The 25,631-nt window shown below is 33.3% G+C and overlaps 2 protein-coding genes and 1 long non-coding RNA gene across 4 annotated transcripts; 2 read left to right on the top strand and 1 right to left on the bottom strand.

The window, feature by feature from the left end:
* Positions 1 to 3,764: 3,764 nt before the first annotated feature.
* LOC131055076 (uncharacterized) lies at positions 3,765 to 11,520 on the bottom strand. Of its 2 annotated transcripts, XR_009372593.1 has the most exons (5): positions 11,460 to 11,520; positions 11,172 to 11,356; positions 4,764 to 4,867; positions 4,568 to 4,645; positions 3,765 to 4,471 (listed from the first exon to the last, which is right to left on the bottom strand). It is a non-coding gene; the product is annotated as an uncharacterized LOC131055076 (long non-coding RNA). The 2 variants fall into 2 exon arrangements; XR_009372594.1 differs by having other exon boundaries at positions 4,764 to 4,834; positions 11,172 to 11,464.
* A 1,079-nt stretch (positions 11,521 to 12,599) lies between these two features.
* On the top strand, positions 12,600 to 13,544 carry LOC131875867 (coniferyl alcohol acyltransferase-like). The gene has a single exon (XM_059220567.1). It carries the CDS (start codon positions 12,600 to 12,602, stop codon positions 13,542 to 13,544), a length of 945 nt encoding a protein of 314 aa, XP_059076550.1.
* A 9,431-nt stretch (positions 13,545 to 22,975) lies between these two features.
* LOC131875618 (coniferyl alcohol acyltransferase-like) lies at positions 22,976 to 24,933 on the top strand. Its single transcript, XM_059220202.1, has 2 exons — positions 22,976 to 23,500; positions 23,606 to 24,933. The coding sequence occupies exons 1-2, from the start codon at positions 23,072 to 23,074 to the stop codon at positions 24,545 to 24,547; spliced, it is 1,371 nt and encodes a 456-aa protein (XP_059076185.1). The 5' UTR covers positions 22,976 to 23,071; the 3' UTR covers positions 24,548 to 24,933.
* The last annotated feature ends 698 nt before the right edge of the window (positions 24,934 to 25,631 follow it).

The following is a 25,631-nucleotide window of genomic DNA, read 5'->3' on the forward strand; positions in this document are numbered from 1 at the left end:
CCTGGTAAAATTTGAGGGTTTCAGATCCCTTCAAAACCTGTTGTATGGGGTTTCAGGTCCCCTCAAAACCTGTTTATCCTTAATCAAAACCAATAAGAAATAAAAAACATTGAAACAACAATACTATCATTAAAAAATATATAATTAAACAATTTTTTTGCCTTATTTTATCTATTATTAAACTAACACAAATTTCTTGCCTATCCTAATATTTCAACATTCCTTAATTTATATTATAAAAGATAACACAGATTTGAAGGATATTAACCATAACAACAACTCTCACCAAAGTAGAGACTTAATACTACAAGGAAAATGACATGTTAAATCATATAGAGATTTCAAGCGTATCATATTTTAAAAATGACATTTGGTGTCGATTAAAATTATCTAGAGTTTGTCAGCCATAACAACAACTCTCACCAAAGTAGAGACTTACTACTACAAGGAAAATGACATGTTAAATCATATAGAGATTTCAAACGTATCATATTTTAAAAAGTACATCTGGTGTCGATTAAAATTATCTAGAGTTTGTCAGCCGCAAATAGAGATAAATCAATTCACACATGCAATTCAATAACAAATGAATTGAAAGCCAAAAAGTCTTTGTTAGAATTCAACATCTCACATTATCTATACTGTAGAAAGGAAGCATAATCATTTGCTAACAGTGTCTTTGAGTGGAGTCATTAATGTCCTTTGAATGCCTTGGCCTTGTTTGCCATTTTAAGAGGGAAAAACGAGGAAGTTGTGGGCGAGTTGTAATTTTGACGTAATTTTGAGTGACTGGATGCTTATGTCAGGCGAGCACAAGAGTAAGACTTTGTAATGTTTTTGTTTGTCTTCTTCTATCTTTGGACTACCATACACATCCACACATTCATCTATCTTCATATTTTCTTCAACCTATCATTTGAACCATTCATAGTCTACAATGGAGAAAGAGAGCTACCATTTGACATCTTCTCATTTTAGATAGAAAAAACCACCCTCTTTTGTTATATACTTTATCCGTCCACGAGTAGAAATCAAGTACTTGTGTTGCTTGTATCCCAAATTCTCTTTTTTACATTATAGGTGCTATACTCCAAGGGAGAAAAGAGAAGGAAATGAAAATCCAAGATATCTTATTATATTAGTATTCTTATTCTTAATGGGAACTAGACATGTCATAGTTGACTTGTTTTAATAAGTGGTATTATAATATATTTTGAACTCGCCCACCATCTTCACCACCCCAAGACGTCATGCCACATAGTAGTCGTTGCATTAGTGTCTTCCTTAGAACTCCTATGCATTAGTCTTTAGAACAATTAGAGCCATCCATGTGCTAACATAAGTTGATTGTATTCTTATATGTTTTCTATACAAATGTCTATGATTATATGCTATTATTTTGGGTGGATAGCCTCTTTGGAGAAGGTTGGGTTTCTGGTTTAAGTGTTTTTGATTACTTGATAGGTAGTTAGTTTCATGAATTTTGTTGGGCTCCTAGCTATGTGATGTTAGTTGTTGTTTTGTTGCTACTTGATGTTTTATCTTTGTGAGGGATCAGGACCCTTTCCCTGCTTAAGTAATAAAAAACAAATATTGATTGTATACATCTTAAAAATTATATTGCCATGAAGCCTAGGTGAAATGGAGGAATCATATAGATGGCTCTTGAGTTTTACCCATTCCAATCATAAACAAGCACATTGTCCACTTCCATTACAATCATGGACATAAAAAGCATTTGTGAAATTTGACAATGGATAGATAGGTTTGCCATCCTAGTGTCGTCTTGCCACATTATATCTTAATTCTATCATAAATAACTATCTTTAAATCAAATTGCTTGTACATACACATCTAAATTGGAAAATATTGTTATAAATCAATTGCAGAGAATATATCTTTAGAAGAACAACTTTGGGTAGACATAGCATATGAAAGCTAGAATCACATGGAAGCTTACCATTGGTTCATGCCATTTTAATCCATTGGATATGTCTATACACAAATCAACTAACCAATAAAATATGAGATTTATGTCAAATGTGTGTAGAATGGTGTCAAGTTAGCAATCCAATGTCATGATCAAGCTTGTGCAACTTATCAAAGACCAAAAAAACTAGCTTTGTCAATAGACATGTACAATTAGAAATAAAATGCGTGTTTGACCATTTTGCCTTCATAAAAACCATTTGAACATGTCACACCATTTCAATTATATTGATGAAGTAATCATTTTTAATACACATGATCTAACTAAATTCAAAACACGATTTTCTAGGTTGTACTATACATATAGAAACATGGTTAAATGAAAAAAATAAAAATAAAAATTGTTCATCGAATTTTTTCACTATATAGCAGAAGAGTACAATGTGACTATGTATTCCCTATAAACAAGAATAAAGATTTAGTTTTTTATCACCACATAGGAAAAATAATTCACTCATATTAATGGTTACATATTAGCACACATTTTAATGTTAAAATATAAAGACTGAGTGTGCCCATAATATACGTATCTGGAAGATATGTACATTTTACACAAGACATTATGACTGTTATTACAAGATTCAACCAAAATAGAATAAGATGTCAAATTTATAATAAGGATAAGAAAATAACAAAGATGAAAAGAATGTAATAGCATGAGGCTTAAAAAGAAAATTTAAATATATTTGTAGATACAAAACAAAATCTTACTTTACATATTTTCAAATGGTTATGACAATAATAGTGCATGAGTACTATAAAATGATCGATAAAATTACGACAAATATTTTCAAGATTATTGCCAACAAAAAACATGAATTTACTATAAATATTTGCATCAAATATTACCTTATTCGAATGATTTATACAATGTAATTAATCAACTTATCATACTAATGAGAAATTAACTAAATAGTGTAATGATAAGCAACATCTAAATTTCACAAAATATTAATTTAAAAAATATCATTAAATAAAAACATAATTTTTCTTTTTTCAAATGATTTTTCATGTGATTTGTGGTAGGATAAAGCATCTATGAAACCCCATAGTTATTATGAACAAAATAGTTCTCATCTCTCGATAACTTTTGTGCAATGTAGAGTTAGTAGTTTAGAGAGAGGACTTCATGCAAAAATAATTTTGATAGAAATGATCATATAATGCAAATAATCAATCCAACTACCCTGAAGTAATAGTCAAACAAATCCTTTCTGTGAAGATCTACTACATTGGGGGGTTTTTTAAGACAATATTTAAGACAATATTTGAGCAAATTGTCTTAACTTGAGACAAAAAAAAGTTTCTTATTGTCTTAAATATCATCTTTAACCGAGTGTCTCAAATTATCGTCTTAAAATATTGTCTCTATAAAGACAATATAAAACGTAATTTTTTTTGTCTTTGTAGAGACAATTTCACATTTGTCTCTTTAGAGACGATAGTTGGGATTTAAAGACATATTGTCTCTAGAGAGACAATAGTTGGGATTGAGAGACAATATGTCTTAAGATCTCAACTATTGTCTCTCTAGAGACAATATAAAAAAATTTATTAAAATAAAATAAATTTATTTTAAATATTTGTTGTGTAGTTTTCAACCTAAAAGTACAAAAAAAATAAACAACTTATTTTAAATATTTTTTGTGTAGTTTTCAACCAAAATGTTTCCAAATAGCAATACAATATTCAAAATAATTATATTTAATTTCTTACAAAACAATGAACAAAATACCATAACAAACTATAATTTCATCCAAGAAAATAAGCTTGCTTTGCTATAAAAAATTGATAATTATTTAAGAAACAACCAAGAACTCATGTTCTTAAGGAAGAGCTTGAGAGTGAATAAATTGACAAGTATTCATTAAACAAGTATGATGATACAAAATTTAGGTTTATAATTGCCAAGTCTTCTATATGCTGTGCCAGCATTGATTCATTTATATTTTGGCATCTGAAATCACTTTGTAATACATGCTTCTCTTCCTTTTCAACAATTTCCAACTTTATACGAGCCAAATTTACATGTTGATCTTGCTGTTCCTTGAGCTGTTTGAAAAGGCTTTAGAAACTTTCAAGAAAGTGCACTTGATAGGTGTAAAGCCAAATTTCACAACCTTTGCTAAAATCCTCTCTGTTCATGCCAAATGGGAGCTCTGAAACAAGGTATGGACATCCATCAAAGCATAAAGGATAGAAGATTTTTGTCATATGCTGCAGTTGCAACTGTTCTGGAAGACATGCTTGCAAAATGTGGAAGAAGACAGGGCACAATGGTATCCCTGAAATAAATGTGGTCTCAAGGACTGCAATGATTGTAAGATGTGCACAAAATGGACTTGTTGAAAAAGCTTTAGAGACTTCCAAGCAAATGCAATTGGCAGGTGTAAAACCAGATTCCACAACCACAGTTTATGTTCTCCTCTGGCTGTGCTTGTAGACACTCGAAGATGTTAGGAACTGTTAACTGTAACCTGCACTGGAGCAAACATTCCAAAATTCAGGTGGCTAGATTAAAAATCTATGCCATTTGAATTAATATAAAGTATAACAACCAAAGGCCAGCTGGGCTTACTGCTGTAAAGGAATAAAGTATTTCCATGCCACTAAAACTGGATGATGGGTGTATTCATATAGCTGCATGAGAAGTTGGCTGACAAAATATTCGCACCAGAGTATTAGTTTAGATGTATGAAAGGACAATGTCCAACCAAAGCTCTCATCACAAGTTAAATTGGTATTCGCATGTCGATCAAGATGAGCAATCCCACCCAAGATGGAATTTGATGCAACCGACATTCATCATTCTTCCTCCACTCTCCACCCAAAAGGGAATTTATTACTGCGAGATTAAGCTTTTTCAGATCCTCGGTCACTTTCATCCAGAAATTCATATTAGAAGACCTTATTAATAAATTATAATTATACTATGTATCACAAAGACTAGCATTCAACAAGATTACTGCATGAAGCATATAAAATATGAATGTTTAAAATCAAAGCCTTCCAGGTCAAAGTTACTAATGTTTCAGTTGATGATGGGCAATGATCCGCCCCATTTTCTGACCAGTTTAATTAGTGCAGGAGTTTAGCTGGACATGAGTTTAATCTCAGCCCAAAGTCATAGTTTTTACATCTGGCAATTACTCCTTGGATCTCCACCCAAGAGAGCAGCACTCTCACTGTCGTTAGTAGCTTTCTGAGTCCCCAGGCTTAATTATTCCACATTGGTAAGCCTCAATTTAACACATCCAACAAGTATATGTTCCTTGGATGCCTTTATTATTAAATGATTGCATTACTCTTGCATCACTATAATAATCTTTAGGCAATATTTTTCCCAACAAAGAATTTCCAGACCATTACGAGTAATCATTAGCAAGCACAGAGCTGACGATGGTCTACGAATCCAAGTATTTGCCTTACATAAACATGATTGAAAAAACAACTTAGTTCCTAAAAGAGGGTAAACAATTCAAGTCTCAAGCTGTAAAACTCATTCAAACTATCGGCAGGGCACTATTGTTTTTGTCTTTGATGACATAAAAAGTGCTAGAACGTAGAAACAATCTTCATATTTAACAGAATAAGGTTGAGGCTTAGCATACCTATAAGGGAAAGTCAACTTCAGATCCTCTAAAGGTTGACACAAGATTCGCACCACAATGTATCTGTTGATTGGACATAACCCCTCGCTCATGATTATAAATATCGTTAAGATGGACGGGGCATCCAGGGACCAGGACGTTCTCAGAGGTAGAGTTTAAGCATTTTTATCACCTGAATTCTAAATTGGTGTTGTAAGAAAACTGTTTTGTGTCTACACCTTTCATGTGCTCTGTGCATCTTATTAGCGCAGGTTAATTCTGTATTGCCAAGTTCCAGCCAAGTAATAGTTAGCATTTTATTAGGGCTAGCACTATCAAATGCTGAAATAGTAGAAATGCCTATTGTTTATGTATCTTGAGGCTTGATAGCAAAAATGGAAGCATTCTTGTTAGCATCTTTCTTACCATTCAAATGCCATGATTTTCTGCTTTCCCCACAAAGATTTCTTTCTAAGCCACATAATGTAAACTCTAGAACTGCCATGCCCCTCCCAAGTATTTAGCAAAGAATGCTTTCCTCAGATTAATTGCCAACTTGCAATCTCCATAAAAGTTTGTTACGCCACATATAATTGTCTGGAATGTGTATAGTTGACAATTTACAAGCTTCCTAAAACTTTTCCAGAAAGTATAATCTAACAAAGTCAAACACAAAATCAGATGCTTCAAACCCTGAAAAAATTAACTACAGACAATCATATCTGCAAAAAAGATATATATGTATTTCTTTATAACCTATGTTCGACTTTAGTTTAGTAATTGAACCTTTTTTGTCTTTCAAGAAAACAGAAAGATATTCCAAAAGACAATTTGAAAGACAGGCTGATGGGTAGCATACTTTTTGTCACATTGATGGATCTACAATGCCCTTATTAATTAGCACCTCTCTTCCATTAGTTTAACTTTTAAGTGGCTCAGCTGTCATAAAACAAATAATATTTATACAAATTTATTTTAATGAATCACGACAATAAAAAAGAAAGCTCAAACAAGCTTTGCCTCAAAAGAGTATTATTTAATGCAATGGGGATAACAAAATGAATTGTGAGTACCAGCAATTTCTGGATGAGTTGCCATGAGAATAGGACGCTATATACAAATACACGATTGTCCCAAACTCCAATAAGAAATTACTAAAATAAATGAGAAATTGAATAAACAGTCTATACACTGAAATCATATCAACATTCATCAGTCATGAATAATTGAGGAAAGAAAGAACGTATCCATAACTGAATGTCTTAAAATGGACCGATGTATCCATTCAAACGAAACAAGCCTCTTGCTCCCTAAAATGGATGATAAACAAAGTCTTCAAAGCATATAAGAAATCTTCTAGCATCCCCTAACTAGTTTAATTTATTCTTTACACTCAAATCATTGACCTGCAAAGGGTGATGCTAAACTAGTTGGATGTAAACTGACTAACAAGATAACAACAAGACATTGAATGTTAACATCTACTACTACATACATGCTAATGTAAAAATATCAAAAACATAATTACTGGCTGAGTAGTACAGGTTAGAAGTAGTAATAATGTTTATGAAATGTTTGAAATTTCATGATAAGCTTATGCTAAATTTTACTTTGCTCTTATATTTTGAAAGTTTAGAAATAATAATGGCAATGGAAAAACACAAAGGAAAATCAGAATTGAAATAATATGTAGATTGAATGAATATTTTTCTAAAAAAATCTTTTTTGACTAATTGAGTTTGTACCTGCATAACACTCAAAAAGACAGTCATAATTGTTACTTATTTTTACCCATCTTGGTTTAAAATAGTTTGAGCTGAGTCTTATGGTTTCATCTAAGTAAAGTTTGGCAGTTTAAGATCATTAAAAGAGGGCAAACTAATTTCATTTTGTTTCCATACATTGTGAAATCCTTTAAAGGAAAGCTTTATATTGTTAAAAAAAAATCAACGCACTTTGAAGGAAATGATGTTTAAAGTTTAAAAGGGAGTTCTGGAGGGCTCTACTAGTTTAGATTTTCAACTCTCACATTGCAATTTTAGGTTTTCTTATATCGAGCTTTACAAGAAGTTTTCCTCTCTATCATGATCTTTCATGTGGAGACAAGGGTTTCTTAGGTTGCAGGAAGAAATATATTGAAGACTCCATGCAAACATATAGCTGATCCCATGCCTCATGCAGATATTCCAACAACTCAATCACACTGCCAATGAGATCATCAAAAAGTAGTCTTTATAAGTCATGCAAGGATTTGTGCAAAGTTCTCAAAGCTTTATTGTGCAGTTACAACAGTTCAAGAAGAGTTTCAGTAGATGCATCAGAGGGAAAAAAAAAACCTAATAATGAGGAGTTTTCACGTAGAAAGAAATGTTCCAAAGGGGTTCATGCAGGAACATGTTTATTCTACTTTTAAAAAGGTCTATTTCTTCTCTTTTCTAACCCTCGCTTTACTATTTTAAAGAAAAGTTCAATCTCTTGTGTAAATGGAAGTTTTGTATCTTCTACTTTTGAGATTAGTCATAGCATTGAATGGCACCATGAGTGATCACAACGTGTAATTTTTTGCTTTTAGAAGAGTTTAAAGTTCCATAAGATCTTAAAAAAACAGTGAATATGAGCAGTTTGGTAGTTCTAAGGAAGCTTCATGGCAGCCATGGGGTAAACCTAGAGAAATAATGAATAGAACAACCTTATATGATTAAGGAGAAGAATCACAGTCCAACCATGGACAATTTTGTAAGAATTTCAAGGGGCAAATGGCCACAAGATCCTCCTAAACAAACTGCTCAGAGCCTTCAAAACAAGGCTAGCAAGATGAAGAATAACCATAAGGGATTATTGCAGCATTATTGACAGACACAACCTTATACAAGGGAGTCTTAGAGACATGCATGCCAACAGCAGGACAGTCACAGGCTTGAGAAAAACTCAAATGAACAGCAAATTCAGACACAGAGTAGACCTTGATTCTGGTCAAAAGCAACAAAAACTGTCAAACTGGTTAATGGTAGTGATGGGAGTTTTATGAATCAGAGAGCCTTACACCAACCAAGAACATAGTCTACATTCACTGTGCAGTCCCAAGAACTATCAATGAATTCAAAGAGTGAGTAACTTTAACAGTGAAAATATCATACCAAGTTTGTGACTATCCTAAATAGCAAAAGATCAAACAACGTGCCATTTCTTTAAATGTGCAGCCTCATAAAAATCATAGTCATAGCACCACAATGCAGTACAACAGAGGTACAAGATAGCAGTCATAAAATCTCTTTTGTTCATCAAAGGCCAAAAGGATCCCATGTCTGCTATACTTCTTGGTTGAATATGTTGATTGGGAACCATAAAGCCTCATGGTCCTTGGACTGACTATAAAATGGTGGATGTCTGATAAAAATTGTCAATTAGACGAATGAAAAACGAAGGTGTGATAATCATGGAAACTCCTGAACGTAAGCTTGATGGTAATCTATTGACTTTGAGAATGTGACAAATTGAATCACATCTGACTGAGACAACTCTGCAGAGTGCGCTTTTTTAATATTTCTACGATGTAAGCTATGACCAAGCTCAGTTGACTTGAAAATTAATTAAATAGAATGGTATAAAAGTGTTGACAATCTTCTGCGAATAATATGTATTTTTAAGTCGAAAAAAAATTAAATACCAAACGCACATGCTCTCTTTCCTTTGTGAAGACAAAAATACCAAACGAAATAACTAACAAATATTGTCCCATATGATACCCTCAATTCATATTTGTAGCTTTTGATACCAATGAAGATAGACCATGTCGAGCGGAGATGTGAGTATATTGCAAAGCAAAGAAAGCTTTATTTGACAGTAAAATTGTGATATATTCAAAGGACAATGCCCATAGAAGAGAATGGCATGCATCCAAAGTACAGTATCATATGACATCAAAAATAAAAGACCAAACTCAAAGATGCGGTGACACAAAGCATGGGGAGTTTAGACAGATATAGTCACAATCTTGACAAGTGCAAAGATACAATCATTAGAACACTCCAAGCGCCAAAGTTGAATGAAAAAGGAATGGTATATGCAGGCTTCATTATCAAAGATAGGTATAAAGGCAGATTCAAATTCACAAAGGACAACATTGGATCATGACAGAGATCAAAGGTTATCTCACCATAAGAAAGATTTCATTCTCTGATATAACAGTCAATCACCCACAAGAAAAGTATGACAATGATCAAATGACTGTCCTAAAGGTGATAAGGACAGTGAATGAGAGGTTTGGATCCGAAAGGGCTATCAAAACCAACTCCAGAAAGCAACAAAGGACAGTGAATAAGTACTATTCCCTATAAGCTCCTTAATTCACTTTATTTCTGAATTAACTACTACCTTTTTCTTTGCATCTCCCATCTGCTTCCATTGTTCACTTGTTCTAGAATGGCCATTGATACCCACCTTGATGAGATTCATGGATATGTTCGGCCCAAATTACTTTTTGGTTCCATAATTTGCAAGATCATGTAAAAATAACTGGAAATAGAAGCCCTGAAAAAGGAATGAGTTATTTAAGATTAATTGTATCAAATGACATGATTCTTCACCAGGATGTCCAGGAATGCTTAACAGAATTTAAGGTATCTTGCACAGTCTCATAGTCATATAAACAAATCCATATTGAGAAACTGCAATGTGAAAAAAAAAAGTATTATTAAACAGATCATTGATCCAATATTTATTAGATTTCAAAAATCCCAGATTCAGATTTAACAGAGAACCAGAGACTTGACAAATGAAGAAGAAATAGATTTAATCCCCACTCTTTTGGAAAATCAAATTATGTATCTAAATGACCTAACCAAAAGCGCATACCCAAGTTCTCATAGCAGAATTATGAATAAAATTGAAGATTTATAGAAACCCGTAAGGAAAAAACTTATTTAAATCCCCACACCAATAAAATTTTGAATAGACAAATATCTCAACGACTTACCAAATGCAAATACCGAGACACCAAAAGCTCATAAGAAAGAACAAAAATTGAACATACCCACCCAGGTGACAAATAAAATAAGCATAGATCTCAAAAGCATACCCAAACAACCATATATAGATTTCGACAGAGATTTCAAAGCTTATCAAATACCCTTAAGAAAAAATTGATATCAACAAATGATTTATAAATAATCATAGGAAACACTCTGGCTTATGTCCCCACCCAAATGAAAAATTTAATTGACAGGGATCTCAATCGCATATGCATATGCATGAAACAAATCAATCTGAATTCCTCAACAAAAAAATAAGAATAAATTACCCATAAACTAGAAATTGGTGTACATACACAGCATGAAAAGATTGACTTAAAATAGATCTCAACCTCCAAACCAAGTATAGAATTAAAAATCAGTTTGAATCTCCACCGACAGAACATCAGAAAATACCAATAATCAAAAGAACTGATTTGCAACCTGCTCAGATGAAATACTAAATTCTAATAGATCTCAAAACCTCCTCAAATGAAAAAAGAAGAATTTGATATCTGCACTTGCAAGATATTAATATGAACAACACATTCCCATCCAAAAGACTCAAAATTTAAGCATCTACCTGCATATTACATTTGACAAGATCAAGAAGGGTACGCCAGTGTGAGTGAGACCACAACTGAGAATGCCTCCCATTGCACAGGCCGCAAAGAAAGCCGGTGAATACATGGCAATCTTCCTGGGCTCACTGGGAGTCGACACAACAAATGTCTTTCGAGGAGCAGAAGAAGAGAAGACATTCGCATTCTGTGACAACATTTACAAAACCCTACAATGAGCAAGAAAATGAGACAATGGAAAAAAAAATGAAATTACATACCAAAAATTCATTTCCCGCCTATTGCCCTACCGTCAGGCGAGCAGAGACTAATGCCCCTACCGTCGGGTGAGGAGAGACAGATGCGTTGATGAGTGAGTTAGAAGTAAAGAGGGAAAATTACGTTTTATTTTAGGGAAATTTTTTTTCTATTGTCTTAATTTAAGACAATTAAACAATAAAAAGTATAAGTTAAACTTAAAACGTGTATTTAAGACAATAATAATATATTGTCTTAAATAAACGCCTCAAATGCCCCCTCTATGTAGTAGTGATAAAGTCTTGCCACATCTGATATTGGCCACGTGACAATCCTCCTTCGACGAAACCGAACATAGTTTTTAACTGGACTCATTACCTAAAGCCATTGGAATTCCGTGGGCTTGTTTTCCGTTTCAAAGCGGAAAATGCAATCAGAAATCATGATAGCATCTTTTTAGAGAAGATAATGAAAAGTCTTTTTTTTTTATCTTTGATCCTGCAGACTACTATATATATATGAATGTGTGGTATCATCCATTACACCAATCATTAGTCCCTCTTCATATATTCTGCTTATTCCTGAACCTCTCATTTGAACTATTTTGATATTATAGTAGGTGTGGTGCTTAGTAATTAGCATGGAGAAAGAAATGTTGATGGGATTTAGCGTGGAGATCGTACGAACCTCCATCGTAAAATCGCCTGTACCCACAAAAGAATGCATGCTCAAAGGCTCCAACATAGATCTCACTGTTCCTGCCATTAGTCCGGGGCACTTCTTTGTTTACAAACGAGTGCAAGATAAGACATACCAAGAGATGACAAGCCCGATCAAGAAGGCGCTCTCTGAGACACTAGTACTGTTTTATCCAGTTGCTGGAAGGTTTATCATCAGCCATAATGGTGAGCCTGAGATAGACTGTAATAATCAAGGAGTGCCCTTCATTGAAGCTGAATCGGACGCTGGCATTAAAGATCTGGATTTTTCTCAGCCAAGTTTATCTGTTGCCAAATTGACTCCCACGAGGCACCCTCTCCAAGGAGAATCCCCCGTTGCGTTCGTGTTTTAGCTGTACAGGTAAATACATAATTACTCACAATAAATGTCCGCCAATTCCATCTATAGGATATAGAACAAAAATTAACTAGTGTTGTAGAATATCAGTGAGCATTTTAAGAAGCTAAGCGACCATGATTTGTTTGCAGGTGACGAGGATGAAGTGTGGAGGAATTGTAGTGGGTTGTTGTTTTGATCACAGAATAGTAGATGGAATAAGCAGCACTATTTTCTTTCAAGCATGGACAGAGGCTGCTCAAGGTCTCTCATCTTCTTTTATCACGCCTTGCTTTGAACGCTCACTCCTCAATCCTCGGTACCCTCTCAACACTGGTGCCATTGATAAGCATTACATGGCACTGCCTTTCTCTGCTCTCGATCGCACTGATCCTCCTGCACCCCAAATTGGGCGCATCTATCATTTGGATGCTCTCACGCTTCTCCAATTACAGGCTCTGGCTAACCAATCTCAAGGAAAACCCCGTGTTGGGAAACCCATAACAAAGATGGAAGCAGTCTCTTCCTATATTTGGAAACTTTTTGCTCGCGCCCAAGCTTTAACCTCTTCAGAACCAACCAGAATCGGTATCCCGATCGACGGACGTGCATACCTGAACCTCCCTCCTTCCTACTTCGGAAATGTGATAGCAATTCCTTTCAAGGAGAGTTATGCAGAGCACATATTAGTGCAGCCATTAAGCAAGATAGCAAAAATTGTACGCAACGTTATAACTGGTTCTGCAAACAGTGAGTATTTCATGTCCTTTGTGGATTGGGTGGAGGAAAAGAGACCAGCAGCGATGTTAGCGAGAGTTTATGGGGAGGAAGGGTCTGCCGTGGTGGTGTCGTCGGGAGTGAGGACTCCATTGTATCAATTTGACTTCGGTTGTGGTAAGCCCACGTTTTCAAGTGTATATTTTCCATGGGGAGGAACAGCAGGGTATGTGATGTTGCAGGCGAGCCCCCTGGGAGATGTGAATATGGTGGTGTATATGCACATGGTTAAGAAGGACTTAGACGCCATTGAAACTGATCCTGAGTTTTTGTTCGTGAGAGTCAGTCGAATGAATTTCTGGTAGTGCTAGGGACTTTATAGTATAAAGATCCAACAGTAACTGTAGTAGGCTTTCGCGTTTCTTCCACAGTAGGATTCTTGCTGCTAAACTAATGTTTTCGACAGTTTTTATCCACTGTTTTGTAATAAATTTGGTAACTCGCTCCAAATCACTCAAATAGCAGAAATATAATGGCTTACTTCTAAGAATAATTAATGATAATTTATGCCATCAACCAGTTTACATGAGACATACAGTACCCCAATCTAGAGACAACGTCGAGTTGATAACTAATGAAACAAATTTTTTGGTTTAAGGGGGAGGATATATTACTCACACACAATTAATAAATACGGGCTCCAAGTGGTCATTTATACACAAACCTAATTTTGGCTCTGTAAGTTTTCAACATTAAAATCATGTCTTGGTATCTGAGTTAAGATGTGAGTAATTTTATAGAAATAGCACATGCCCTAATTTTGGGTATGGTAAGTTTTTAAAAAGTACAATCTTGTTTTCATATCTGACGCAAGATGCGAGTCACTTTATAGATATGGACTGTTAAGTGGTCAAAACTGATTGCAACTTGTGCATTGATGGTTACAATTATCATGCTTTCCAACCAATGGTAAAAATTTCCAAAATCTTTTATCGATATTGACGAATCTAAAAGATAGTCACAGATCCATATGAATGGACTTCTAGATAAACATTTTGGTTGACCACATGACAAAGTGTATTTTAAATAAGTTTTACACAAGTTTAATATGTTACATTATAAATTACATGGGTATTATCTCAAGTCTAATATGTCACATTATAGAATTATCAAGTCATATTATTTTCCTAATTTGAACCTCTACTTATTCTGTATATTTTATCCATTCACATATATATGCTTACCTTAAATTGAATTCATATATATGTTTTTCTCAAGGTTTCAGTTTCTTCTTTATGACTTAGAGACCCTCCTCTACACATAGGTGTCTTCTTCAACAACTTGTTATCTACACATATGATACATCAATGTGCTTGGATGCCTCTTAGATGATCATGTGTGGAGAATTTTTCATGGCCACCATTCATCCTAGTTTGATTGTAACTTTATATTCAAGTAATGAATTTCTTTATACAATTGAGAAATTCTTTGCACTTTTACATCCAACTTTAAATAACATGTGATGCAAATTCCATTCCTTAGAAAATGGGTGGCAAGAGTAACAATAATGACCAAGATGAAGATCAAATGTACAAGGTTATAGTTTACATTAACAAAATTAATGTATGATGTATTGCTATCAAATAAATACATGATAATCTATAAGAAAATGTTTGTCCATAACTAAATCGCAAGCAAAAACATTTGTTAGCCAAAATCAACAAAAATAATAATTTGTGCATAAATAAATTTAGAAATGTAAGTATGCATATGTGTTCATTTAATTGTAAATAAATATTTTGTTATTTGTACATAGGCATGCATATAACTTTACACTATCAATTTTAAATCAAACTAAACATAGAAATATTCCAAGTATTTGCATTTTCTTTCTTCGGTGGTCACTAATTTGCCTTGTTCTCTTGTTGGCTCCACTCTAGTTGTTGTTGAACCTCTAGTTGTGGGATCAACTCTAGTTTCTCCTACTATTCGGGGGTTGGACGATAGTATTGCTTGCATGGTTGTTCATCAAAGGAGAAAAGGTCCTTCTCGTTCTCCCCTTACTCTTTTGGGATAAGTGAAATATATTTTTGTTGTTCAAGGTTGGGTCCCTTGTCTCCTATTGGTTCCCAGCTTAAGTCAAAAGCTCCCTCTCTCTTCTTCTTCTCCTTCTTTTCAATCTCACCTCTCATGAGTTTCTCTCTTCAATTAATTGGTTTTTGGTTTCTATCAAAAGCCTCTCTTTTAAAAAAATACATGGGATTTTTCAATTATTGGTTGTCTCAGTACTCATGAGATCCCTCTGTTCCACCTAGTTGGCTGTTATGTAAACTTTCAGACTCTATCTCAATTTACTTAATTAGAACTTAACAAAATAATTAAATTGAATTCTTTTTCTTTATATTCATTACTACTTAGGTTATACAAATTGTTTTATTAGTAAAAAACATGTTACCAATTTCTACAACATGAGAGATAGAAACAAATTAATTTAGGTAAAGTTCAAGAATTTTTTACCATGACTTTGATCAATTAGATTATAATTTACACTTTGTATTGTTATTTTTTTTATTGTTTTCTTCAATATAAATATTTAATATAAAATACATATCACTAAATATAACAATAAAGTTAAAGAAAAAGGGAACATAAATATATTACTATAATTTCTTAAAATTTAATGAAATGGAGTTTTCATATATTTCATATTAAAAAAATTATATTTATGGATTCTTTCATTTGCTTTAGTATGTGAGTTATTGTCGGCCTCTTGGATACTTCATTTTGAGTGCATTTAAGTGGTAGACTAAATATATGACAAAGAGATTTCACGTCGACATCAAACATGCACAAATTTTCATCTATGATTGTTGTCAATGCACCACCATAACATTCCCATTGACATGTAGCATTAATTGACAAAAGAACATAAAAAGCATACACGCATAGTTTATTGAATCTACCTATATTGGAAAGGATACAAGTTAATTGAAATAAAACTTGGTAGATTTTAAATGTGATTTATATAAAGGCTCACCCATTTCAAAAGGCTTTGTTATTCTTCACATAGATCTGGATCAATTGCTTTTCTCCCACATATCATCTCCAACCAAACCACTCCAAAGCTATATATATATCACTTCTCTCAGCTAACTTATTTGTATGAAAGTACATTTCATTAACAAAAGAAAGTGTAGGTGTCTTAGAAGTAAGACAAGTAATATTTATGCAATAACTACACCAAAATTTTTGACACAAAATAAATCATAGAAAATAAGAATATAAATTATTTTACTCTAGATCTAAGTATCCTACAATTACTTTTATGATTGTGGTTATATAAAATACTTAATTTGATTTTATAAATTATTTTAAGAATTGTGACAGAATATGGAAGACCGTTTCTTTATCCATTATGCAAAGGGCACATCTATTTGGTAATTGGAAGCCACACTTGATGAGATTGTCCTGTGTTATAATTTTTTTATGTATAGTCATCCACTAGAAAAAAAATCTTTTATGGATTTGACGGTTCCTAACTCTCATCTAGATAACACTATGGTTGTGCCCATTATTACCATATTGTAGAAAAAATTGACAAGAAATTTTCCCTTAGGACACTTGGCACAAAATAAATGATCCACTTTAGGGAAGAGAGGGAACATGATCCTTTGAAGATCTTTTTGGAGCCTCAAATATTTTTGGAATAAGTTACCTTGATCATAGTAGCACATTTGATGATTCTTCCAACAACTGTCATTCAACAAGTAGTTTGACAGAAAATGGTTGAAAAAACCTTTATCTCTAGGTCATGAAGATCCTTTTAAGTTTGGTGGATGATGAGAGGTTGGTCAATCAATAAACTATCTTCCTAAATATGGATGAGATGACCATTTCCCAACTTCCATTCGAAGTTTGAGAAGATTAGAATTTGAGTTTTGAGAATGTTTTTTATTAAGGAAAAAATAGGTTTTATAGGGACCCAAAAACACCGAGTTACAGGCTACAATAAAATAAGCATATAAAGTCCACATAAATGGAAAGGTTGTCAAATAGACAAAAAGATAGCAAACCTAACCAAAAGACAACCAACAGCTAAAACCAGAAACACATTAACCTAAATACTTTAAAGTCTCAGCAATCTCAGTTTCAAGGATGTTAATCTCTTGCACTTCCTTATTTAGGTCTTAGAAATCCTGAGTGGAGGACTTCGCCTTTCTCTTAAGGTGGCTAAGGTTCTCTTAGAGGGACAAGACTCCTCTTTCTGTCCTTTTTCTCTGTTAGCATTGAGGTCCACAATCAGGGAACCCTGTTGGGACTTGTCCATCTTATCCACCAATGTATTCATAGTGGCCGCAAAGTTCTTCACAATTTTATGGCTTTTCTTCATAAGGGCGTTCATTGTTTCCCTATTTTTACCGATTTCCCCTTCAAGTTGCATGGTCTTTTTCTCATTTTCCTTTTTCATTTTTTCCATTAGTTCCACTATTCTTTGGAGATAGTCTACCATCGACAACTTCTCTTCTTCAATCCACACTGCCCCTTTAGCATTCTGAGGCTACCCTTTTTCTATCAATTCATCCAATTTGTTGGACACCGCCCTATTCTTTAAATTGATGTCTTTTATTTCATGGAAAACCCAATTTAAAACCCTAAAAAAATCCACAACGCCATTTTTGGAAATTGACAAGATATCATCTAGAAATTCTTGGTCCAGTTTAAAGTAATGATCTTCAAGTTCGAGGTCTTTGGGGAATCTAGGCCTATTCTCTCTTTCAGTGGTAGGGTGAGAAGAGTGGGATCCTTTAGAGGTATTATAGGAGTCTTTCGATGAGTCCTAAGTTTTGAGAATGTTGCTCTAAATACATGAGCCACATGAGAAGCCTGGTTAAGAAAACACCCAATGAAATATTTTATGGTTGAGATATTTAACACTCATTATAGTATACCAATCTTTTTATTTTGCATTAGGTACCAAACCATCTTTAACATCAATAATTTATTTAGGTGGTGGATTTTCCCAATCCCTAGCCCACCCTATTTTTTAGGGATGCAAACTTTATCCCAACTTACCAAAGCCAATCTTTTTCATTCCTCAATGCTAGAACATAGGAAGTTTCTCTGAAATTTTTCAAATGTTTTAGCATTGTAGACAAATAGTTTGAAAGGGAGAGGAAGTAGATTGGGATAAATTTGAGAGAGGCATTGAGGAGTTTTAATTTACCTCTGTTTATAGTTTTCCTTTCCTTCTAGGAAGTTTCTTTCAGAGACACTTTGCAATAGAGTTCTAGGTGGGGGAACAATTTTTCACAATGAGGGGGAGCCCAAAGTAAACTATAGGGATTTCAACACATTAACAACCTTGAATATCTTGAATTTTCTTCCTTAAATAAGCATTGGTGTTGAAGAGGCAGACCTTTCTTTTACCATAATTGATACATCACCTTGAGACCTCAACATGGTTAGATAGGCATTTCTTCCACGTCCTAGCCTCCACCACATAATCAATGTTGCAAAGGATGGTACCATCAATAATTATTGTAGAGGTGAAGGAGGAAACATGTGGAGGCAATCTTGACACCTTTAAGGGCTCCACCAACAATAAGCTTAATAATGTTCCTACCTAGAAACTCAACCAACAATATAAATAAGTATGGAGATAGGGGGTCCCCTTATATAACACCACCCTCGTCTTCAAATAATCCCCTAAGAATCCAATTTAAAAGGACAAACTTACTTAATTGTGGTCACATATTCTCTTATAAGGCTAATTTAGGGCTCCTAGAACTCCAATTTCTTTAAGACTTTAAAGAGGAAGTCTCACTTAAACCTATCATAATATCTTGGTATATCTAGTTTAAGATTCATACCAAAGAGGAGGTGCCTTTCCATCAAATCCATAATCTTGTAAACTACCACTATTTTGTTCTTTATCCATGGCTCAATTTAATATTTAACAAAATTGTAATATTAATCTTTTATAGGTTAGGATAAAAAGAGAATATTTTTTTTCCTATTTTTCTCATAACTGATAATAGATGTACAAATATAAATATTTGAATAGATAGCATAAAGAAAATAAATAAACATTTATAAAAAATTACTTATACAATTACAACAATAAATTAAATTTTACATAATGTTATTTACATAATGTTGTAGGCATCACTTTTATCATTGGTCATAAAGAAATGGAGAGAAAATAAGAGTGGTAAAAATTTTAAATGGTCATTCCTATTCCTTCCAACAAGTGACATTTACCAATGTTGGAAAAGATAAATAATAATTGTGTCATATAACAATGATCTATTCATCAAATTATAGAATACATCGTATGATCTTCACCATAATCATAGAATGATCTTACTACTATAACAAAGGCAGTAGGCAATCCTAAAATTTGTGGTTTATTTATTCCCTTCCTTTCTTGAATACTTTAATTATAATTAAATATATTATACCTACATGATGTATGATGTTGAACAATTCATGTATCTTCTACATGTGCCACATTTTTCATGCATGTCAATTAGTTTTCTTACAACTTAAAACATGAAAAAATAAATAATCATGTGCAGCTAATATTTCATAATTTATTAATTCTTGAGTGAACATCTATAATGAGGTAGCAAATGTGGAAAAAAAAGAAGTAAGTCCTTCATTCCTTCTTCAAGATTAATAATTTAATACAACACAAATTGCATTTCACAATGTATCGTGTCATTATATTAACAATATTTAGATAAAAAAGAGCTCACATTTAATTTTAGGAAAATATTTGAAAATAGATGTAATGATAGAGATAGACCACCAATAAAAGATTATATTTTTAAAAGTGGGTCCACACTTGGTGTGTGTTGTTTAAATCCAATCACTTATAAAAATATAGCTATTTTTTTACTCTTAAATCATAGTTGTAAACTTTCTACAAAAAATAGCTCTTATTAATCCTTTCTATTTTATTAACTTTTACACACATTTCAAATTATCATAATTTTATTTAACAACTTCCAATATTAAGTAATAAAGAAAAATAAATTGTCAAAATAGAAAAAAGAAACATTTTAAGTATTTTCAATTATGGTCTAGGATCAACAGTTTTAGGATCAAATTGTTGAACTCAAATAATTACAAGAAAAGGAAGAGAATTCAACCCCTTCCCAAAGAATAAAACTACAATAACATAAGGGTCTACATATGGCTAATATTAGTGAAGTCATTAGGACCTTTTTAGTGCATGTCCTATCCTAAGACCTAGCATTATGATTTAGCAAATAGGTGTATCTTTTAAATAATCATTTAATTATTACACCCTTTTAAATTTATAATAAATGAACTTTTAGAGTTGATATTTTCAAATGTGGTACTAAATTGATTCACCCAGCTATAATGGGTTTAAGACGTTATTATTTAATTATAAATTTCTTGGATCCATAAATTTTGGATGTCCAAATAGTTATTTATATCTCTTTTTGAGACTTTTTTAAGGGTTACAGATGTGATAGGAATAAAGTAGATATACAAGATGAGTTCTATTATAGTCATGCTCAGATCATATGAATAAACATATTTAAAATCTTAATATGATACATATCAATCATAAATAACATTATGATTTATTTAATAGTGGTTATCACAAACACATATGATTCTTATATGTAGCTCATAGATGCTATTATTGTATAACATTGTATTTTTATTATTACACTTGCTGTCTAAAGGATGTGCTAACTTTCATCATCTCTACAAAATATTTGATTGGAGGCTGGATAGTTTGAAATTTTTTTCAAGATATGTTGGGACCCATTTCTATTATAATGGTAATATATTATAATGAATAACTGTTTAGAAATTCATTACTATTTTTGACCTTTCATTTTCTTTATTCTTCAAGCTCATAGCACACTAACTAACAATTCTTAATATTTTTCTAAATTGTACCAAAGGCATAAAATATTATGTTAAATTTTTTAATAGAAACACTATCTATGATTCAAGTTCTTAGAAGTAGATGAAAAGCTTAAAAGTGAAAAGAATGGAAATTGCATTAGATTGCAAAACATGCTTAGTCACAAACTTAATACTATTCATCATAAGGGCTAATAAACCCTAGTGGAGCTTATTTTGGTGTAGGTTTACATTTTATGCCACTAATTTGGTTCTTCCATTAGAGCCTATGTGTACAATAGAATATATTGTTTGTTAAATGATCTAATTTGTAAGACATTACTACAATTATTGGTGTGCTAAAGGGTACATTAAATACATCTAAAAAAACTATTATAATAATTGATCTCCTACATAGAATCGTAACATTTAGATTTAATTTATATGGTGGATATCAATGGTTCTAATTGATTGGTATGATATTTCATAATACCTTATAGTACAAAGAATTATTGATTCTAACGATGTTTGGGATTTTCCATTCCAAAATAGAGATAATTAAAATTATCTTACATCCTTATTCAATATCACCAATAATGAGAAAAAAATATTCAAGAGTGGATCAAGTTGATAGATTATAGCCTCCTCACTAAGATGTCCAATCTAGTTCCTTACAACATCATTAAAGATGGAGATGACCAAATGGTAAAAATACTTATCAATTCTTTTTTTGACATGTTTATTAGCTACTATTGCCAAATTTCAAAAAAATGAAATGTTTATGCTTTTTTTCTATGAAATTTCTAAGCAGGTGAATAATCATAATTCATGTTTGGAAGCTAGTTCACTACAAAATTTTGTGGGTGGAGCTTTTTTCATAAAATTAAACCGATCACATACATACCTCACATATAGTAAAATTTAACTTTTCAAAAATTATAATAATGTGTTCAAAACAAATTTTATTTATTTGATAATTAGGATAGAATGAATCCACAAAGAGATTTCAAATAAATTGTAAACTACTATTTCTTAGGTTTTAAAATTTTCATCTATTAAGACTACTAAACAATCAAATTAAATTTAAGAAAACAAACTTCTAATCAATAATAGATAACAAAAATGATACTATTTACACAATAATCTTATCATTAAACAAATTTTTTTAATAAATATTTTTATTTATATACTAATTTAAAGTAAAAAAATTATTTGACTGAATTAAACTAACACTGATCTTTAATATGCAGATATAGAATGGTCAAATTTGGTTGTATTCAGTTTCTTGCTTTCTGTTGAAGGTTCAATCTTGTACTGCCTCTTGTTAAATGTGCCGCTTTATAATCTTTTTTTCCGTTCATGACACCCTGTTCCTGCCCCTTATTTGTATTATTATTATTACATTTATTCAATAAAAAAGAACATTGATCTTTTATAGAACTGGACGCTTACAAATTTACCATACAATATATACATTTGTATCATCAACTATCAAACATATTGAAAATAATATTCTTTATTAATCACTGTTGCATGTTAATTGACTACAAAAGTCTCAACACATATTCCGACAGAGAGATTTCAATTATATTATAGTAGGGTTTATCATGCGAGAAAGTGGCAGTCAAGTCACACTTTTGCGAACCCTTTCTTTGACTGGGCTCATAATGCCCATTGAATCCCTTCCCCTTGTTTTCCATCTTAGAAGATGGAAACACTTACTTAAATTTTTGACTTTGAAGTTCGCCTTGTCACTGGTAATTTCGACGTTAGATTCAGAAATCAGTTTGCGTGCTACCCGCTGTTTATGTGAGGCGAGCACCACCGAACACTTTTTCTTCTTCATCTCTGCAGCTGCGGATCACTATATATATATCATTTGTTCTACCACTGGCATCCAACCATTCATCTGTCGTCATATATTCTACTCATTCCTCAATCTCTCATTTGAATTATTTAGATATTACAGTAGGGGTGCTCATTAATAATTAGCAGGGAGAAAGCGATGTTGAAAGACTTTAGCGTAGAGATCGTTCGAACCACCATCGTGCAATCGCCTGTACCCACAAAAGATTGCACGCTAAAAGGTTCCAACATAGATCTCACCGTTCCCGCCCTTAGTCCGGGGCACTTTTTTGTTCACAAAGCAGTGCAAGACAAGACATACCAAGAGATGGCAACCTCGATTAAGAAGGCGCTCTCTCAGACATTAGTATTGTTTTATCCAGTGGCCGGAAGGTTTATCATCAGCCATAATGGTGAGCCTGAGATAGAGTGCAATAATCAAGGAGTGCCCTTCATTGAAGCTGAAGCAGACGCTTCCATTAAGGATCTCGATTTTTCTCAGCCAAGTTTATCTGTAGCTAAACTGACTCCTACGAGGCACCCTCTCCAAGGAGAATCCCCTCGTTCTGTTCCTGTTCTAGCTGTACAGGTAAGTCCATAGTTAATCACAACTTATGTCGACCAAATCCATATTAACTAGTGTTTTAGAAAATGCATGAGCATATTAAGCTAATCGGGCATGATTTGTTTGCAGGTGACGAGGATGAAGTGTGATGGAATTGTAGTGAGTTGTTGTTTTGATCACAGAATAGTAGATGGAATAAGCAGCTGTATTTTGTTTAATGCATGGACGGAGGCTGCTCGAGGTCTTTCATTTTCCATTACGCCTTGTTTTCAACGCTCACTCATCAATCCCCGCCAACCTCTCCACGCCGCTGCACTCCCTGAGATTGATAGTCATTACATGGCATTGCCTTTCTCTGCTCTCACTCACACTCACCCTCTTCAACCCCAAATTGGGCGCATCTATCATTTGGATGCTCTTACGCTTCTTCAATTGCAGGCTCTTGCTAACAAAACTGAAGCAAAACCCCGTGTTGGCAAACCCATAACAAAGATGGAGGCAGTCTCTGCCTACATTTGGAAAGTCTTTGCTCGCGCGCAGGCTTTGAGTTGTTCAGAAGCAACTAGAATCGGCATTCCAATTGACGGGCGTGCATACCTGAACCTCCCTCCCTCCTACTTCGGAAACGCGATAGCAATTCCTTTCAAGGAGAGTTATGCAGAGGACATATTGGAGCAGCCATTAAGCGAGATAGCAGAAATCGTACGCAATGTTATATGTGCTTCAACAAACAGTGAGTATTTCAGGTCCGTCGTGGATTGGGTGGAGGAGAAGAGACCAGCAGCGATATTAGCGAGAGTTTATGGGGAGGAAGGGTCTGCCCTGGTGGTGTCATCCGGAGTGAGGATCCCATTATATGAATTTGACTTGGGATGTGGAAAGCCTGCGTTTTCAAGTGCATATTTTCCATGGGGAGGAACAGCAGGGTATGTAATGTTGCAGGCGAGCCCCCTTGGAGATGGGAATATGGTGGTGTATATGCACATGGCCGAGAAGCATCTAGATGCCATCGAAACTGATCCTGAATTTTTGTTCGTGAGGGCTAATCGAATGAATTTCTGGTACCAGTAGGCAGCTTGTAGTTTAAAGATCTAAGAAGAATAGCAGTTAGCTTTCATGTTTTCGTCCAGAATAGGATTCTTTTTGCTTAACTAATATTTTCGACAGTTTTATTTGCTGTGTTGTACGCAACTGCCCCTAAATCTGCCAGATGTACAAAATATAATGGCTTAATTCTACAAGCAATCAAGGAGATGCCACCATCATGGGTACTCATAGTTTATGTGATCAACTACTTTGAACGATACATGTATTACCCTAAGTTAGAGGCAATGTTGAGTTGATGACGTATAGTTCATGGAACAACCTGTTGACATGGAAGTGGACAGAGAATTTGTCTACCTAGATTTTGTACGTGGCAGAATTTAAAAGATTAAAGTTATTGTTTTGGCTTTTAAGTGGTCATTTAGAAGTGTTGACTGGAACTTGTCAATTGACCCACTTAGGATGCACTATAACTATAATATAGAATTTATAGATAATCAATTTGTACTTAATGTCAATACATTATAAAATTAAAGGTATATTATATTAAATTTAATATTTCATATTAAAGAAATAATTAGGTCATGTCTTTTTAAATTTAACATTCACATATTATATATGTATCGATGCTATTCACACCCATGCACTTACCTTAAGTCCAATTTATATAAAAGAGATCTCTTAATCTTTTGAGTAAGTTCATTTCGGTTGTTGGTTGGTCTAAAGCTTATTATTTTAAGGCTTATTATTCACGGGAATTCTTTTTTTACTACGAAGACAAGAGTTGTTGCCCTGTGGGAGGAGATTGGGAGTCTCATGCTAGACTTGCTTCTATCCTATTTGATTGACCATGTTGCTCTTTACAGGAGGCCAATGATTTGACCTGGTTCTATGTCTATAAAAGGGTTTATTTGCACTATATTAGGTACGAGTCATTTGAAAAGGAAAGGGATGGGCTTGTGGATTTTTGATGGTGGAAAAATATTTGGAATAAATTTTTGTTCACCCATGTCTAATTTATTTTTTTCATAACTTTGACAAAATAAACATTTTACATAAGACAATACTAGAAATAGGAAATATTAGGCCCTTCTAAATGTATTCTCTATTG

Source organism: Cryptomeria japonica, chromosome 5 (genome assembly GCF_030272615.1).
Source record: "Cryptomeria japonica chromosome 5, Sugi_1.0, whole genome shotgun sequence".
Classification (NCBI taxonomy): Eukaryota; Viridiplantae; Streptophyta; class Pinopsida; order Cupressales; family Cupressaceae; genus Cryptomeria; species Cryptomeria japonica.

Coding starts and splice junctions, on each gene's coding strand:
- LOC131875867 (XM_059220567.1), top strand. CDS start 12,600: ATGATTTGTTTGCAGGTGACGAGGATGAAGTGTGGAGGAATTGTAGTG.
- LOC131875618 (XM_059220202.1), top strand. CDS start 23,072: ATGTTGAAAGACTTTAGCGTAGAGATCGTTCGAACCACCATCGTGCAA. Junction 23,501..23,605: donor TTCCTGTTCTAGCTGTACAG/GTAAGTCCATAG, acceptor ATTTGTTTGCAG/GTGACGAGGATGAAGTGTGA.